We start from the raw sequence: 18,949 nt of genomic DNA, 5'->3' as shown, positions 1-18,949 counted from the left end.
TTAAAGTTTATAAAAATTCCATTCCAAATTTTTGATACTTTCATATATTATAAAAGAGATGTTTAAATATCTGAATAGTACAATATGAATATGTGCGCCCAGCCAAATTAAATTTAGAACTCACATGTTCATGTGATATCGGAAAACAATCAACAATAGCGAATGAAAAATCAAATTCAAACTGCGTGTACGATCGATTGTCAGCGGTCACTTTGTGATACCACCCACCCTTGTTACCCTTTCTGCCTTCCAATTTATCAATTCTTTTGAATTGATACAAAAAAAAATTTTTAAATATTTAAAATTTCAATTTATTTTCTATTCAAAATTTTAATCACCTGGTGGCACACAGAAAAAAAAACTTATTTTGAGTAAAGAAAATATTTTAGAAGACAACTGTTTTTAAGAACCAAGTCAACATTTTCTTGAGCCAAGAGAATTTGTCTTAATCAAAGGGGATTTTTACTTTGTCCGAGAAAATTGAGGTTTCCCAAAATATTTTCTTGAGTCAAGAATATTTACTTTCAATCAAGAATTTTTTTTCTGTGCACGTATTAATTCGATAACCGAGAATGTTGATTATAGTATTTAACAAGAAACTTTTTCTAATAATATTAATATATTTTTGAGAGATTGATAGAGACCGAAATAATAGACACCCTAATATCACTGTAAATACCCGGGTCAAAAATAAAACTTGATTTAGACTTGATTTACCAAGTCGAAATTTGGAGTCGTTTTTCACAAGACAAACTCGACTTTTTTTACGGAGGTATGAAATATATTAAGTTTTCGCCTTGGGTTAGACTTAACTGGCTTACTTAGTCACGATTTAAGACGAAAAAGTTGAAATCAAGTCGAAATTGACTTGGTTTAGACTTATTCGACTTAAATTATAAGTCGAAAAAGTCAGAACTAAGGTGAAATAATTTTTATATATTAAGGCGAAAGTAAGGCGAATAAATGACTTTTTTTCGACTTGGTTTAGCAAGTCAAAAGTAATGTGAATGACTATCGTGCTCGAAGTAACGACGAATAAGTTGAAACTAAGATGAAAAAAGTTCAAAAAGTTGAAAAAAATAAAATTTAAGTCGAAAAAGTCGAGATCTTATCAAAAAATCATCGGCAAATCGATAACTTCAAAAGAAAATAAGGCGAAGCGAGCCTGAATCAAGTTTTATTTTTGACCCGGGTATTTATTGTTTTGATGAAAACAACTAAATAATTATCATTACTCATGACCCCTGCTTTATCGACATAAAGGTAACATGAAATAAATCACATCTCTGAATTTTGGTTCAAATAACAAATCAACGCTAGATCAATAGATGTATAAACATGTAGATCAAATTACTTGTCAATATTCGAAAGGACTATGGTTTGATAAACTTGGATTCAAATTACGTGTCAGTTGACAAATACATATATATTTTATTAATTACTAGTTTACTTGTCAAATTTAAATAATTGTGTACATACAGTCAATGACAAGTATATTAATTTTTACTATATTTATTTATCTTTACTATATTTATTTTTAAACAAATATTTGAATTGACCTGATTGCTTAGTTATTCTATAACTAAATTCGGTCATGTGATTCAGTTTATATTAATAAATTAATTATTATGCAAACACATATTTTGAAGGGTCAGGTAAATAAAAAGGGTTTAAAAAAATATTGGAAATAAGGATTCAATAAACTGAATCGCGCTGTAGAAGACTGAATTCATATTACGAGAAAATATGAGATATTTTCTTGCAATTTACTGTGGGAAAATAAATTTCTTTGATTACATTGACCGAGACTAGAAAAATTATTAAATAAAGTTTTATTGGTGAACTTTAAAAATTTTGAATTCCAAATGTGGTTGTGGTATGTAGATACCATAAATATACGAACATAAATTTTTTATACTTGAAATTAAAAAGAGTCGATAAAATTTCAATTTGACGCCAAATGCACATAAGAATTTTTTTTTTTTAAGAACGTCAGGATATCAATATCCTTCATTTTCAGTCTGTCCTTATATAATGGAACCCTTACAAAATCACCCGGATGTTAGTATCATTTTCAATAAAAATTAAATATTTTGATTAATATTTAACTGAAAATTATTTATTGAATGCCATAACATTAAAAAAAAAATACAATTCATTTAAAATTGCTAAGCAATAGATATTATGGTCAACTATTATATAATGAAAATTAAAATAAAAATTTTATCACCGATTAAAAATTTATTCGACAATAAAATTAAAATCCAATTATTTATCCATAAATAAGTCCAAAAACATAATCTACATTTCAATGATGATTAATTATTAATTAATTTACCAAAAAAAAAAAATACCATCAAATTGTTCACATTGATTCTAAACAACATAACCACATCCATAAATTACCTAAACGACCAGAAGGAATTTTTTAAAAATTCTTCCGGGTTTTCTCATGGTCACTCTGTCATTGAACTACTGGATCCATGTGCCTAAAATCACGTAAGCCATTTGATTATGTAATTTTTTTTTTATTCTTACTCTACTACTGCCTTACATATAAAACACTTTCAAATACACGTGTCTCATTAAATTTATTCATCATAATATCATACGTAATGAATATATATTAACTTTTATTTAAGTATAAAAATTGATATCTTTATTATTTTTGATGTTGATTGACATATATATGGGTAGAGCTGGCAAAACAGACCATTACCCGAAAAAAGTAAAAAATATTTTTCTTTCATTTAAAAATTGTTTATATCTAATCTAAGTAAAAAAAAAACAGATTTGCAATGAAGTTATTAATTAATGATGCCGAAAAAACAAAATTATTGAAGATAAATAACTTATATAAAATTTTAAAATGTCGAGGAAGACATTGTATGTATTTTTTGTGGCCAACAATCCATTGACTCGATTGAAAGATTCCTGAAAAAAATACATAAAAAAAAAAAAAAAAAAAATAAAGAAAAAATGATTTTTTTTCAGATTTTGAAAAAATTTTAGGACACTCATAATTGTACAAAAATGATTATACACTGTAAAAAATCCGGAGTGAATCCGGATTGATATTAAATCCGAATTCACTCCGGATTCACTCCGCCACTCGGAGTTCCGGAGTTTAAAAAAAAATCACTCCGCATGCGGAGCGAATTGGGAGTTTTTTTTTAGCGGAGTGATCACGGAGTGATGCAGATTTTATTTCACTACGAATTCACTCCGGTCCGGAGTTTTAACATTTAAATTAATTTATATTAAATTGTTAAACAACGTGTGTGTGCGAGTGCGAGTGTCTGTGTGTGCGCGTGTCTGTGGATGTGTGTGCGTGCGTGGGTGCGCGTGCGAGTGTGCAAATGTGTGCGTGTGTGTTCGGGTGTGTGCGTTTATGCGAATGTGTTCGTGTGTGTTTACAGGTGTGTGTGTGCGTGTGTCTGATCTGGTGTGTACGTTTGTGCGAATGTGTTCGGGTGTGTGCGTATGTGTGCGTGTGTGTGCGTGTGTGTGCGCGTGTATGCGTGCGTGTGTTCGGGTGTGTGCGTGTGTGTGCGTATGTGTGTTCGGGTGTGTGTGCGTATCGGTTGATCACTACTGTAATACGCGAATTTTTATTTCGATTTTACTTAGTGGAGGTATATTTTATTAATAATATTTTTAAAACTCCCCTCCGGAGTGAATTTCACTCCGAGGGGAGTGAATAATTAAAAATTCATTCACTCCGCATTCACTTCGGATTTAATCCGCATTCACTCCGCGAATTTTTTACAGTGTAAGAGTCGTATATGAAGATTAAAAAAATTTTGGAAAAACCTAATTTTTGGGGTGGTCCTATTCAGCCGCTTTTCCCTTACATATATATACACGCAGAGAATTTTTGAGTAAAAATTACCCATAAAGTTTGGTATCGTAAGGAAATCTAGCCAGCAACTAAATTTTTACTATGTTCTTACTAGAAATTGCTCTTTATTTAAATGCTATCGAGTAGTATATTTTACAATGTACCTGGAAAAAATTTAGATATTTACCGAATGTACTCACAGTCTCATACTTTTTGGAAAAAATTTCTTTGTGTGTATACACGTATATATATATATATATATATATATTCTTTATGAACGTCATTGATGATGCTCAACCCCGTCAATTATGACAAATATATATATTTATATATATGAATAAAATACTTTTCATCTTCATTTCTTTTTTTTTTTTTATTTATCATCATTATTATGATTATTATTATAACACAATATCTTATGTGAGTGAGCAATGATGTGATGCCAAATGAGAAGAATATAAATGTATGCTAAATGCTAATCATAATAATAATAATAATATAAAAACAATACAAAAAGTAAAAAAAAGACACACATGACTGGATTCTTGAATAATTTACATGATTCTTAATGCTATATACACACACATACAGTTATAGCTAAATGTTGAAATTGAAATAAAAACTACTGGTTTTTTTATTTTCTCTTTACTCATTTTACGTGTCGCTTTATCGAGCAGATAGTATAGAAAGTCAAATTGTCATGATATACGTAAAGCACGAGGATTTCATTTTAAATATAAAATTAATCTTAAGCGATTTTACAAAGTAAATAATAATTTTAAATTCATTAAATATTATCGTGACTATACTTAACTGATATTTTAATGTTATCTTTTATTTCATAATTTATTTTTTTTTGTATTTATATTTTTCAATACCTCAGTCTAATACGATAGAAAAGTTTATGTCTTGTATATTACAATTGATAAGTCACGTAATTTAAGAAATGGTTAACAAATTTTATCATAACGGTTACTATTATCTAAGATAAAATAAATTTGACGTCATGTGATTGCAATACCTTTGGAACTAGACTTTTATTATTTGATAGTTACTTGGCATTTAATTTATATTCAATTCAATCACTAAACAAATATTGATAAAAATGTTTTACTATTTATTTTATTTCCTATCATTTTATATAAATATATAAATATTTTCGTTTAATACATTTTTTAGTAACAATAAAAAAAGTAGAATATTTTTTTTTTTATCAAAATTTAGGTAAAGAAAATTTTGTTTGCTTAACTGGACTGCGACGTTATAACAGAATTTTTTTTTTTTAACTTTTCAAATATTTGTTTTTTTTTTTATCACCGGAAATTTTTTTTTAGGAAATTGAATTAATAATTAAACTCTTGTAATCAGTAATTGATTTAATATCCTGTTTAACCCTCATCATAAATATTTTCAATTTAAAAAGTGACATATATTTAATCTACTGTGGCTTAAAAATAATATTATAAGTCGTTGACATAAAGAAATTATTTATTAAAAATTTGAGTAATTTTAAAAACATACAATTTTTCAACTGCTCATGACGTTTAGCAGAATAATTTTTTTTTTCTTTTTCAATAAAAAAAAGTCTACTTGTTACATGTAATTGTATTTTTTATTTTTGGGATTTATTTTAAATAAATACATTTTTTATTACGAAATATATACATTGAGTATTAAATAAAAGCTTATGATTATTCAAAAATATGACTCTAGATCTTGGAAATGAACAAACCAAAAATGTAAAAAATATTGAAAATAAAATTTTTATATTGTCATTGACAACTATTTAGATTGCATACTTCAATTTTTATTAAAAATGATTTTTTTCGTCTGACAAAATTCGAAAATTAAAGAAAACAAAAATTTCAATCAGACAAAAATTTTTAAATTAAAACAAATTTTATAAAAAAATAATTCAAAAAAAAAATCATGGACTATTATATAAAAATATATAATCTGATCAGTAATTATAATAATTTTTAAAGATCTCTCAATTAACAATTTTAAAATAATTTCAAAATAAAATAGTCAAAGTACGATAAAAAATTGTGAGTACCAATTAATAATTATTATCAAATGATTTAATTAAATTCCTTATCATTTCTAAGTAATTAGTTCAATGCTCGGCGTTCATAGTTTTACCAGATTATGAATTTAACAAGCCATAAAATTTTTAATTATAAATTCCGCAGATACGTTCAATGGGACTTGACTGTAATTTTATCTAAAAATTATTTAAATGTCAAGTTTATCGGAATCTTACCCAGAATTATATGAATATTTTCTTAACCATTTTCCCAGCAAGGAATGACAAAGTTCTCAAGTACTTGAAACTTAAATATATGTTATATCATATATAAGAGTTAAGAGGTCTTAAGTTTGAAGTTCAGTAGCAAAGTATATTTATTTAAAAGATTTAAACTAAAGCATCCATATCCAAGCACTAAAAAAATGGTAGATAATATTTTTGAATACCAGCTGTCTCCCAGATTCTCTACTTAAACTTTTAGGGTTTTAGACCAACCGTCAAAAATCACATACTTCAAATTTAAAATTACAGTTCTGTCTTCTGTCACATTTTACCATACGTCTTTTTAAATTTATTCTGGCTCAATAACTAATATATATATATATATATATATATATATATATATATATATATATATATATATATATATATAAACCCTTTAGATTTATTTCTATTCTTGAATTTTTTAAATTATGCCCGGAAGTCATAGATAAAAATATAAAAAAACGTTTGACACAATGACAAGATGAATCAACACACGAGTCATTTATTATATTGTTCTCACACTATCACACTCTTTTCAAATTTTCTCAGACTGATGCAATGACACGTCATTTCCTTTAACTTTAACTTTTTTTTTTTTTAAATGCATATCTACTTTTAGATAAATAAATAATAGAAATCGTTTGTTAATTATTATCAGTGCAATTATTTTTTCAAAGCAATCAAATAGGTCTAGATAAAATTTTCTTTTTAATAAAAACGTCAATTTAACAAATAGTAGAAACTTTTTTTTAAATTTATTGCCTCTACGTCATTTAAAAAAAATTATCTAATCAGTAGGTTTGAAAAAAAATTTTTCTACGAAAAATTAAATTTAATAAATCAATTATCAGTACCGTAATTTTCGAAAATCCATCTAATTAATAAGAGCCTTAAAATATTTTTTTCCAAGAACAATTAAATTAAATTGATTTCTAAGTTAGTTATCAATGTATACAGTGATAACTAGAAAGACACGTGTTTTTCTAATACTTTATCAGGCTGTTCAGTTTTAATTCAAGCCAAAATTTTGTTGAGTAGCAGTTTATTCAGCTTGAAAATAAGCTCAAAGCTTAAGCTAGTTTTGAGCTGAATAACCTACAGGTTATTCAGCTGGAATTCAGTGTCTCTTTAATGCTATAGTAGTAGGCTGTTCAGTTTTAAAACAGCTCAAAAATTTTACGTCAGTTTGAAGCTCAACCCGAGTCGAAATATTAGACGTAAATGGAATGTTTTCAAGGTTTAGAACGCATATACGTTCATTTATATATAAATTAAACGTTTTGGACGTTAAAAACTTAATTCGATCGTTTTCAACTTATTCAAAACGTAGATTGGACTATCACAAATCGATATGTATTTATATTTGTTCATATATTATTTCATATCAAGGTTATACAAATTGTGATTACAAATATCGAAATAAATTAATTAATGTTATTATTAAATTAAAATCATAACTCATGAAATTACCAATTTTTTATGAATTAAAATACAAATAAAAACGTTAAATTTACGTTCAAAACGTTTAATTTACGTTTAAAACAATCAATTCACATCTAATATTTCGACTCAGAAAACTTGTTCAGATTGAATCCAGCTTTAATTTAATTCCACTAGAAGCCCGAGTCGAAAAGTTTCAGCATTATTTCAAACTGATTAGGCTTAACTAAACCTTAAATGAAGCTGACTGCGCTGAACTGAACCTTACTTGAAACTGACTAGGCTTAATTGAGCCTTAAATTAAACTGTTCAGCCTTTCAGTTGAAATTATTTCAAACTGATAAGCCTGCTAGTGGAATTAAGTTAAAGCTGGATTCAACCTGAATAAGCTTAAGCTTCAAACTGACGTGAAATTTTCAGGCTGTTTTAAAACTGAACAGCCTACTGTATAATTGAAAAGACACTGAATTCAAGCTGAATAACCTGTCGGTTATTCAGTTCAAAACTAGCTTAACTTTTAAGCTTATTTTCGAACTGAATAAATTGCTATTTTACAAAATTTAGACTTGAATTGAAACTGCCACACTGTCATTATAGAGCACAATTTCGACCTGAAGAACCTCAATTCAGCACTTATTTTAAGCTGATCACACTGCTACAATTAAACATATTTTTAACCTGAAAAGCCTGATTTGACGCTTTTGTCAAACTGAATAGCCTGACTAATTGATTTTATTTTCAAGCTTAATTTCAGCCTAATGGTCCTGAAAAGTGAAATATGACGACCTTTCAGCCTGAGTTCAGACTCATTTTCTAATGTATTTTAAATAGCCACTTTTTATTTTTTTCTACTGTTGGTTAGCAGTTTATTCAGTCTGAATTAATGCTGAAACTTTTCGACTCGGAAGGCTGATCAATTTGAATCAATGACACTTAGTATAGACCGAACAACTTAATTTAAGGCTCAATTTAGTGTAGTCATTTTCAAGTAAGATTCAGTTCAGCGCAGTCAGCTTCATTTAAGATCCAGTTCATTTTGATCAGTTTGAAATAATGCTGAAACTGTTCAACTCGGGTAGTTACTGTTAAAAAAGTATCTGATCAAAAATTCAAAGAAAAGTGTGATTTGCAGCTTAAAAAAAAGTTTGAATGAAATACATCTCTAATTAATTATTAACAATATATAAGATTATAATTTATTTTCTTCCGCATTGTAATGATAATGAAATATAAATATATAATAAAAATAAACATATAAATAATATCATTTACAGCTTTACAACTATCTCGTTTCCGAGATCATGTAATCTGAGTTCCGGCGCGGACAATAATTCCGATTCGCTCCAGCGCTCGGTTTGTACGTAAACGAGTATAGAGAATATACAGGACGAGGTCGTTATTAAATCGGGTGCCGAGCAATCAGCGGAGGCGTTGTGCTCGTTAATCACTAGAGATGCTACTTTATGTATACATATATATCATTATTAGCACATATGTGTGTACACTAAAGTGTATTACAGAGTAGATACATACTACGTAACTATTTAAAGTAAGAAAGAGTAAATGAAACAGAGATATTTAGAGGCTGGGAGAAATATCAAGAGAATTATATTAAGTGGTCAAGAGTGATTTAGAGCGACAATTTTGGATCACTTATAACCGTCCATCATCATATCTCAACTCAATAACCAGCTTTACTTTATGTCCCACCTTACAATGACATTTATATATTAATAAATTAATCATTGACCATCACTCATTTATTTACTTAATAAATTAATAAATAATTAGCTCATGTTTATTTAAACATTTTTTTTTAATTAAAAATAATAATCATGCAATCAAAGACACTTGGTGCACGTGACTTAATACTAATACTTGATATTATTTTTCTCTCGTGATAAACAAATATATTTAAGCACACGCATGCGTCCAGTCACGCAATACTCATCATCACGTGTGCATACAGTTATGAGTGGTAATACAAAATGCATCAATGAGACACTTCCTATATAGAGGATTTACTAATGATACTAACCATGTCAAGTGCCCTGACAAGTGTCTTGTAAGGATGTAAGGGACTATACTCACTATATGCTATTCTTACATTTTTTTAAATAACTTATGCTAGTTTAGCATATTTGCATACTGTTTATTATCATTAAATATTTATAAATATGATGAAATAAATATATTAACTGTTATGTTCTTTTTTTTTTTTGATAATTTTAACTATATTACGTAACATATTTTTATTTAGGCACATAATTATGCTCAATTAGTTCTCATTTTATATAATTATAATAATTCATTTAACTAAAAATTAGGTTATCAAAAATAAAAATATTTTTGTTTATTAATTTCATGAATATTCATGAGGAATATTAATTTTTAATTAATAAATTATTTTTTTTATGGAGGGAAAGACGGCAAAAAATTCATTTTTTAAAAATATTATTTTTAAATAGTTTCAAGTATCTGATTCATTTTTGAAAATTTTTTTGCTCACATTTTCGCGTGAATTATAATTTTTAAAGATACGTAATATAATTTATGAAGCTACTCCATTTTTCCCGAAAATTAATTTTTTTTCTTTTTCATTACTAATTTAAAATTTGTTTTATTGATTCTAAATGTCAGTGAAAAGTTGAAAATTTAGCATATCGAAGAAAAAAAATTTTTTTTTGCAGCGTCCCCATTTTACGGCCTTCCTTTAAAGGTCTAATCAATTATTAATTTCAATGCAATTAAAAAATCCAATAAATTTTTATTTCATAAAATTTAATAAATTGATTACATTAATTTTGTAAAAAAATAATATTTTATATAAATTTATCTATTGAAATTTAAAATTCCCATTTATAATGTAAAGTAAAAGTATCTTTTTCCTTTAAATCTTTAGTATCGTGACAGAAAGCACAGTTGATCACAAGAAAACGGGATTTCTTTACGCAAGCATTTTGTAGTACTACATACTATGACTATATATTCTATATCTATACATAATATACTTACATAAATATATATATATATATATATATATATATATATATATATATATATATATATATATATATATTTACTAGTATACAAACTCCTACAATATACTACAAATACTACGATTACTCCTACCACATAGAATTCAATCCTTTCATTACATTGCATTTTATTTCATTTCATTTTATTTGTAGACTTGAAAGCATTATATCGCAAGACTCGTGCCAATGCTCAGATTACACACACTACTGTAGTATACGTACTTTTTTTCACTAGTGTGTACATGCAGTATCATCGGAGAATTTATTCACACGGAACGAATGTTCGTTATTATATATTATATGACTCTTTATTTATATATGTTTTATTATCACGTTTAAAGAAACATAAGAGTTATACAACATTCAATTTTATTTTTATTAATCAATTTTATCAATTAACGAAGGCCCCTTACTAAAATTTTTATTTTAATAAATAAAAATATTCTTTTATCTTTCTTTTTTTTTAATTAAGACAATTTAAATCTCTAGAGATAAAACAAAAGTTATTCAACTTATAAATACGGTTTCCGGTTACATTCGCGTCATCAGACTGATAATTCAACACGAGTCATGCAGACACTTTTATCGAACTCGTAATCCGTTTATAATGACAATGCTCCGTTAAAATGTTGACAGCTCATTTGCAATAAATTTACTAAAATATAACCTCGTACATTGTTAAAAATTTTAAATTAAATTTTAACGAAATTACTTCGAGTTATTAAAAAATTTAAATCACTCAAAAATATAAGACAAATTTATGATGATAAATTATCTTATTTATTTAGTTGGCTTTTACATAACTTTTAATTTCGAATAATAAATAAATGAAAATTATAATCACAATTTATTTTATTTTCTTTCGTTTTAATCGTTGTTTTTTTATTACCTATGAGTCAATTAATTTTTAATAAATTCAATTTTATAAGCGATAATTATTTTTAAAAAAGCCCTAAATATTAATTAAAAATTATTTTTTAAGTATATAAAATTTTACGTCAAGACTTCAATAAACTTGCAACCATAAAACACTAAAGGTTTTTTAAAAATCTAAACTGTATTTTAAAAATTTCTTGAATTTAAATTAAAATATTAAATATACTTTCAAATATTCACATTATAAAATTTTCGTTCGAGACTTTACTTTAATTTTTTCATTTTTTGAATGTAAAAAATTACTATCTATGTAAGATTGATAAATTTCCAATCGAAATTATCGTTAAAATAAACGAAAAATAAATATTTTAACAGTATGCCGAAAAGAAGAAATTGATCATTATAACGAGCGTTTAAAAAATTAATATTAGTGATTTATACTTTTAGCATAAATAAAAAATTACTATCATACACTGTAAAAAATCATCGGGGTAAGTCCAATCGGTGTAGGTGTTAAAATTATCGGTGTTAAATTTACCCCCGAAAGCGGTGTGAAAATAACGCCGCCACCGGTGTAAATATTCTGTACCGGTGTTAAAAAAAATTCCCCGGTGTTAAAATACCGCCACCGCCGGTGTAAATATTCTAAACCGGTGTTAAAATAACGCCGCCGCCGGTGTAGATATTCTTTACCGGTATTAAAATATTTTACTTTGTGAATATTTTTACTTACTGGATCACTTTACTTGTTAATAAATGATATTTTTTATTAATTATCATAAAGAACTGACATTTTTTGTGTTTTATAATCTTTAAAGTTAATACTCCAAGCGGACGCAATTTACCCCGCTTTTACACCGGTATTACTCCGCTTTTACACCGGTTACCCTACTTTTACACCGATATTACTCCGTTTTTACACCGGTTACCCCGGTTTTACACCGATTTTACTCCGTTTTTACACCGGTTACCCTGATTTAACACCGGTATTTTTAACACCGGTGAATTACTCCTCCTACACCGGTGTAATTTTATTTTAACACCGGGCGGAGTTAAAATGAGTCCATTTTTAACACCGCTATTTTTACAGTGTAAGTATAACATCAAATTCAACATTTTTTAAAAAATTAATTCGCCATTCCCGTCAGAAAAATTACAATAAACTGACTACTCGTTGATCTATAGTGATCCGGCCTGAAACCGTAATTTCGGCGGGAAAAAAATTCTTTAGTGACTAAATTTACTGGTCTATTTGTTTCCTACGCGTTACTAGTACGTATTATAAATGGGCCATTTAACAGAACAAGTGTGCGTAGTTTTTGATAAATTTAAAAATTATCATTCAAGCGATTCGTTATTATGTCCGTATATCAAGGCAGATATTTGTTACCGCAAGTAATCTTATATTATGGTCAGGAAATTTTTTTTTCCACGTAATTTAATATATAGGAGAGCGGGGTACGTCGCGGTACCTAAGCGAGTAATTAAATTTTGTGGATTGCAATTATCCTTCATAATTTATTTTGAATAAACCCGTCATTAGTTTTTCAATAATTATTTTAATTCAAGAGAAATGTTTCCCACGCAAAAATGGTACCACGAAAAATTTTTTTACTGTTAAATTTTTTCATTGGCTCATTTTACCCCAAATGTTTTATTTTGCTCCAAAGATTAGCCAAACAAAATTTTATTTTCATTCAAATTTCCAAACCCCTCCCCTACCGCCGCTATATCTTTCCCAATAATTAATTTAAAAAAAATTAACAAAAATAAATGCATAAGACTAGAGTTGAATGTACGATAAATAAAAAAATACTAAGATATGTAAAAAAAAAACAATAATAAATGTAAATATTAATTATGAATTAAGCTTGCTTGAGAGGTTGTTCTTCGGGCGATAAACTTTTTAAATATCTCATACGTTCAGCTTTTCGTTCTTCTAAATCATATGCTAATTTTTCGAGTAATTCTTTGAAAACGTAATTGTCTAAATTTTTAGCGATATAATAAAGAAATAACCAATCACCGAAGTAATAGTCGTGGGTAAGTTTTAAAACGTTCCATGGATTATATTTACCAGGGCAGGCTATTGAAAATATATAACGATTGAATGCTTTACTTCTGTGAATAAAAACATGAAAATATATTAATAACTAGACATTAGTATTTGTCCTTAAATAAAAATTATTAAAATTAATAAAAAATGTTGATTATAATAAATAACTTACCTTGAGTGTAATAGCATTGTTAACATCCGCCAGATGAGCCCAAGGCCCGAAACAATTGCTAATATGATAAACCAAAACCATAGGAAAATATATATTTTTTCATTAACGATATTCAGTGCCATAACACAGAGTGCGTCGTGTTTCTGTATAGTTCCAGAGGGTCCATATTTATGAAATGCACACTTTGTTACCTTGGGAAATACAATATCGAGTGGTTTCATTTTGTCATTGTAATTATAGTCCGCGCTTGTAGCCGTGATACCCAGATTTATAAATGCGCCACCCAAAAATGCATCAGTTATGTAAATTTGTGCAAGTACATTTGTAAAATTAATAACTTCACAAAAACTCATATAATATGCCCATGGTCTGTTTATATGAAGCCTGTTTAAAAATGCTGTTCTTATTTGCTGAATTTTTTCTTCACGGTCACGTTTAGAAGGTATTGTCTTTCCGCCATCTAATTCCATTTTTTCATCATGAAGTGCTAGCGTTGCTAAATGTAATCCTGATACTAACATTTTTAATCGTCCACCTAAAAATTTTTTTTTATTTTAATTTGTTCATTTTCTTCAGATTAATGCATATTAATTATTTATCTACAAGGAGAGAAAATTATGGCGGCTGTTTCAAATACGTCTATGAAATATCAATCCATAATGTTATGGTAGGAATTACGTGAAATGATAGTACATACACCCATAATTTTCGGGGAAAGTTTCCATAACTGGGAATGATTCCTAGATTATGGTTAAAGTTTATACATCTTGTGGTAATTGGATTATGGTAATGATTATCATACCCATGGGAATAGTTCACGTAGTCACATATAGTAATAAATCCTATTTTCATATTAGAAAGGTCCCCATAATATATGCAAAATATTTCCATAATGTGTAGGAATCATCACCATAATATCAGGTCTTGGTTACCATACTATTATGGTAATGATTACTATGATAGTATGGTAATTATTCCTATAATATGAAAAATTTCTCAATGTTATAATGATGTTTACCATAGTATATGGTAACGGTTACCATATTAGTATGGTAGCGATTACCATATATATAGTAGTATGGGAACGATTACTATAATTTTAAAAGAACTATTCTGACATTGCATCGGAATGAAACCCATATAGATTAGAAATCGTTGACATAATTTGTATGGGTGCCATTTCTATAATCGATATTTCACAAAAACATATTACCATACACAGTAAAAAATATTGTGTTAAAATCAACACAATTTGTGTGTTAGAAACGGTCCACACAATATTTGTGTTGAAATTTCAACACGAAATTCGAGTAATATAAGAAGTAACTTCAACACTTTCTAAATGTTATCGGTGACACAAAAAAAATGTTAACGTTTATATTTTACCATGGATTATTTTTAGGTTATCGAAAGTATCAACAATTATTATTTAACATTTAACTAATTTGTGATAGTAAACATGATCCTAAAGTTAGCAGACAGTTAACAATTTTTGAATTTTTTTATCAAGAAATCAATTACGAAAAAAAAATAAATAATAAAAATGTGCGCACGTAGAAAAGTAAAAAAGTCACAGATGCAATTTTTTAAATATTTTTTTTTTTTTTAAACTATACGAATCATGAACTTTGTCAACTTAATTTTTTCATGTCCAATTGGAAATAAATAAAATCAATGTCACAAAAATAATAACTAACCAAGCAAAACTGATGCTTAATGGCAGTTCCCGCGTGAATAGAAGGAAGACATTATTTTTAACACAATTCAACTATCGTTTCAACACTTTTTTTGTGTTGATTTTAAAGTAACACTTAATAAATGTTGATAATATTGATTTTTGTACTAAGTAACACTTTTAAAGTGTTGAATAGGAGATCGATTGAAAATTTTTAAGTAACACAAAGAATTGTGTTGATTTGACACAAAATAATCAACACATAAAATTTAACACGGACCGTCTTTAACACAGATACACAATATTTTTTACTGTGTACGATACGAGAACCATTTCCATAATACATAGTAATTGTTACTGTAAATTTCTCTCTGTGTAGAGGCCGGACAAAATACCGACCCTAAACAAAAGCCTTTTAAAAATTTTAATCAGCTGAATATTTTATTTTTCGCTTGTACTCGAAGGAAAAAAAAATTCGTTTCGACTAAAATGGGGCAGATTTAAAAAAATGATTTTTAATAAATTTTGAAAAGTGATATTTGAATAAATTTATTGAACTTAAAAAACAAGTAATCATCTTTTTCTCTTCTCTCATCTTCATTCTATTTATAAAATAATATTTGTCATCAATTAACTTTACAAATTGATTCACAAATAAACTATTTTTTATTTTCGCTCAATAAAAAAATTAAAACAACTTCCGGTTGGATTATCATCTGAAAATTTTTTCTCAGTACAATAAATTGAAACAATTGTAAATGAATCATTTCTTCTTTGTAATACAATTGAAATATTTTCAGCTGAATTAAATTTAGCATTTACCGCCAAGTTTAAAAAAAAATGATAATTTGGAAATTTTATCTCATCAGATCTAAGTTTATTTTATTTTTTTATTATACCTTCTGCGTTTCTCCAAAGATAACGTGGAATATAAAAGAGTATTGCTTGGAAAAATAAAACAAATGGAACCCACTGGTAATAAGCGTGATGTGTTATTTCATCGTCTTTGGTGAATGGTCCAACACCTGGGTGAGGTATGTGTCCTAGTTCGACTAGTGTTTTATTCATGTGTTTAGACTATCCAACAAATAAATATTTTAAATACTAAATAATAAAACAAGTAGTAAAGAAAAATAAATAAATATTTTTAACGACTTTGTCACAGTTACTACAGATCGTAAACTTTAAACGCTAATTATCATTTGCACTTACAACAGTGTACGTTGATGTGAAAAAACAAAACGTATCTACCACATGACTCGGCAATGATCCTTGGTCAATGATACATCTTTTAAAAAATAACAATTACTTTTTTATTACTCCATTATTACAATTTAAAACGATTATTAGTGATCATTAAAAAATTTACTCTATACTTTGGACTTAAACTATTCTTATTAACTTATAACTAAATTGCTTACTGATCAAAAAAATTTTATCACTTCTTAGAAAAATTATTTTTATGAGTACATATAGAGAAATATGTAGGGCAAATCGGGCCCTATAAGAAAAAAATTTCAACAGAGTGATTATTTATATTTTTAGTCTCCGAATTAGTACTCGGTATCAATATGACCAGATCATAACAAAATATTCAAAATGGAGTCGGTAAAAACTTTTTTAAAGTGAATTCATCCCAACTAGTTTTACTTTAATTTAGTCGTCAATCCTGATGAGCTTTAAAAATCAATTAACTTTTTTTCGATGCCATGGAATTTTATATTAAAAGACGTAGTTTTAAAAACATCAATTTAATTAATAACGAATTTATTATTTGGCTCACTTTCATCATCCAAAATTTATACTTTGATTAAATGTATAAATTTTAATTGAATTATTCAAACGAAAGTTGGTAGGCCTGATTTCAAATACAAAAATTTTTTTAGAGAATTCTTTGGGTGACCCGAATTGCCCGCTACGACTGTAGCCCCTATCTACAAAAAAAATTCTGAGGGTCTATTTATACCCCCCCCCCCCTAACCATGCTTGAAATATTAACATCATCCATTACTTTCATTGCCAATTGAATCTGATGATTACTGATAATTAAGAAATTTACTGCATACTTTAATTTTAAATAATTTACTAAATTGTCTAGCAATTAAAAAATTTTTTTTTCCATTACTTGTAAAAAATTATTGAAATAAATAAACGTACTTGATATGTTCACCAATAAATTGTCGTGATGAAACAAGTAATGAACTAGCAACAAGTATAAGAAAAGTAGCACGATAATGAAGTCGAAAAACTGTAAAACAAAAAAAAAAAAAGAAAAACAAGTAATAAATAAATTGATTATATATCGGGGTAGGGGGGGGGGGGCAAAAGGGGGTACCCCCAAAATTTTATAAAAAAAAATTTTATATTTTAAATGGTTTTTAAACATTCCAAAATCACTTCCGTAAATATAATTAAGCGTTACTTTGAATTTTTTTTGATAAACTTTTTCAAAAATCAATTGTCAATTGAAAAATATTAATGACGTTCGTTTTATGATAAAAACTATTAAAAATTTTCTTTCTTTTTTTGTATCCAATAAACATGTAAAATATAATTTTTCTTCATGTAAATTACTTTAAAAAAAATTCAACTTAATCAAATTCGTTTAAAATCCAGAAATTTTTTTTTTTACCTTTTTTAGGGGGTACCCCACTTTGCCCGCAGAAATGAAAAATTTTTTTTTTCAACGGTAACTGAAAATTTCTTCTATTTACTTTGAATATCATTAAAAAAAAAAAAGATTTAGCGTATTTGAGTCCTCGAAAACTTGGTATTTCCTTCAGTACCCCCTTTTGCCCCTCCCGCCCCTATATATATTTTTAAACAATTAAAATAGATAAAAATTATAAATAATAATTCCCACGGCATTGGAACTAAACCTCGAACTTATATCAAGTCGGTTAATTGAACTCATGTGTAGTATTTTTCTAATCAATTTCAATTCTGAATTAATTGTTTTAAGTAGGTCGTGACTTGGCTGCGAATAGATATAAAATACACTTATGCACACATTACACAATCCTATATACGTAAACATACTATGTATACACACATGTGTATTACTTTAATTTATCGATAGAGAATGAAATCAGTCGATCATGTAGGTTTAATTAATCTTAATTTAAAAAAAAATTATTAAAATATAAATTTAAGCAAAAAATATTCACCAATATTATCAATAACTGCGTTATCTTCAGAGAATTTTAATTTAACGTGATCTTTTAGAACCGAAAATGTTGCAAGAATCGAAGCCATTTTCAGTAATTACTTAAATTAACGATTAATAAATAAATTATTGAATAAATATTTTTATAAATTATTTTATATAATAGATCTCGATCTAAGCTCGCGTGGGTTCTCACTGACTGTTAACGTGTTTCATAAAAACCATCGTATTCTTATCACTAAATATTTAACTGTATTGTATCTACACTTACGCGGTATATGTAAGATACTAGAAGAAATATAATATCAATGATGGATTGGGAGGGATGACATTATGAAGCCTTTTATTTTTATTTTATTTATTTCTTTTTGTTTTAGATAGCTTTTATGATA

The 18,949-nt window shown here is 27.1% G+C and overlaps 1 protein-coding gene across 1 annotated transcript; it reads right to left on the bottom strand.

The window, feature by feature from the left end:
* Nucleotides 1-11,631: 11,631 nt before the first annotated feature.
* Nucleotides 11,632-18,771, bottom strand: LOC130668079 (innexin inx7). The gene is made up of 6 exons (XM_057470148.1): nt 18,559-18,771; nt 17,549-17,639; nt 16,604-16,679; nt 16,291-16,468; nt 13,717-14,251; nt 11,632-13,609 (listed from the first exon to the last, which is right to left on the bottom strand). The coding sequence occupies exons 1-6, from the start codon at nt 18,644-18,646 to the stop codon at nt 13,354-13,356; spliced, it is 1,224 nt and encodes a 407-aa protein (XP_057326131.1). The 5' UTR covers nt 18,647-18,771; the 3' UTR covers nt 11,632-13,353.
* Nucleotides 18,772-18,949: the final 178 nt, after the last annotated feature.

Source organism: Microplitis mediator, chromosome 5 (genome assembly GCF_029852145.1).
Source record: "Microplitis mediator isolate UGA2020A chromosome 5, iyMicMedi2.1, whole genome shotgun sequence".
NCBI classification, from domain to species: Eukaryota; Metazoa; Arthropoda; class Insecta; order Hymenoptera; family Braconidae; genus Microplitis; species Microplitis mediator.
The sequence above is the reverse complement of the archived record's forward strand: the minus strand, read 5'-3'. Positions and strand labels throughout refer to the sequence as shown.

Excerpts from the sequence above, each read along its gene's own strand:
- LOC130668079 (XM_057470148.1), bottom strand. The coding sequence starts at position 18,646 with ATGGCTTCGATTCTTGCAACATTTTCGGTTCTAAAAGATCACGTTAAA. Across the intron at positions 14,252-16,290 it reads TCTTTGGAGAAACGCAGAAG|GTGGACGATTAAAAATGTTA; the intron begins GTATAATAAAAA and ends AAAAATTTTTAG. Across the intron at positions 13,610-13,716 it reads ACAATGCTATTACACTCAAG|AAGTAAAGCATTCAATCGTT; the intron begins GTAAGTTATTTA and ends TTTTATTCACAG.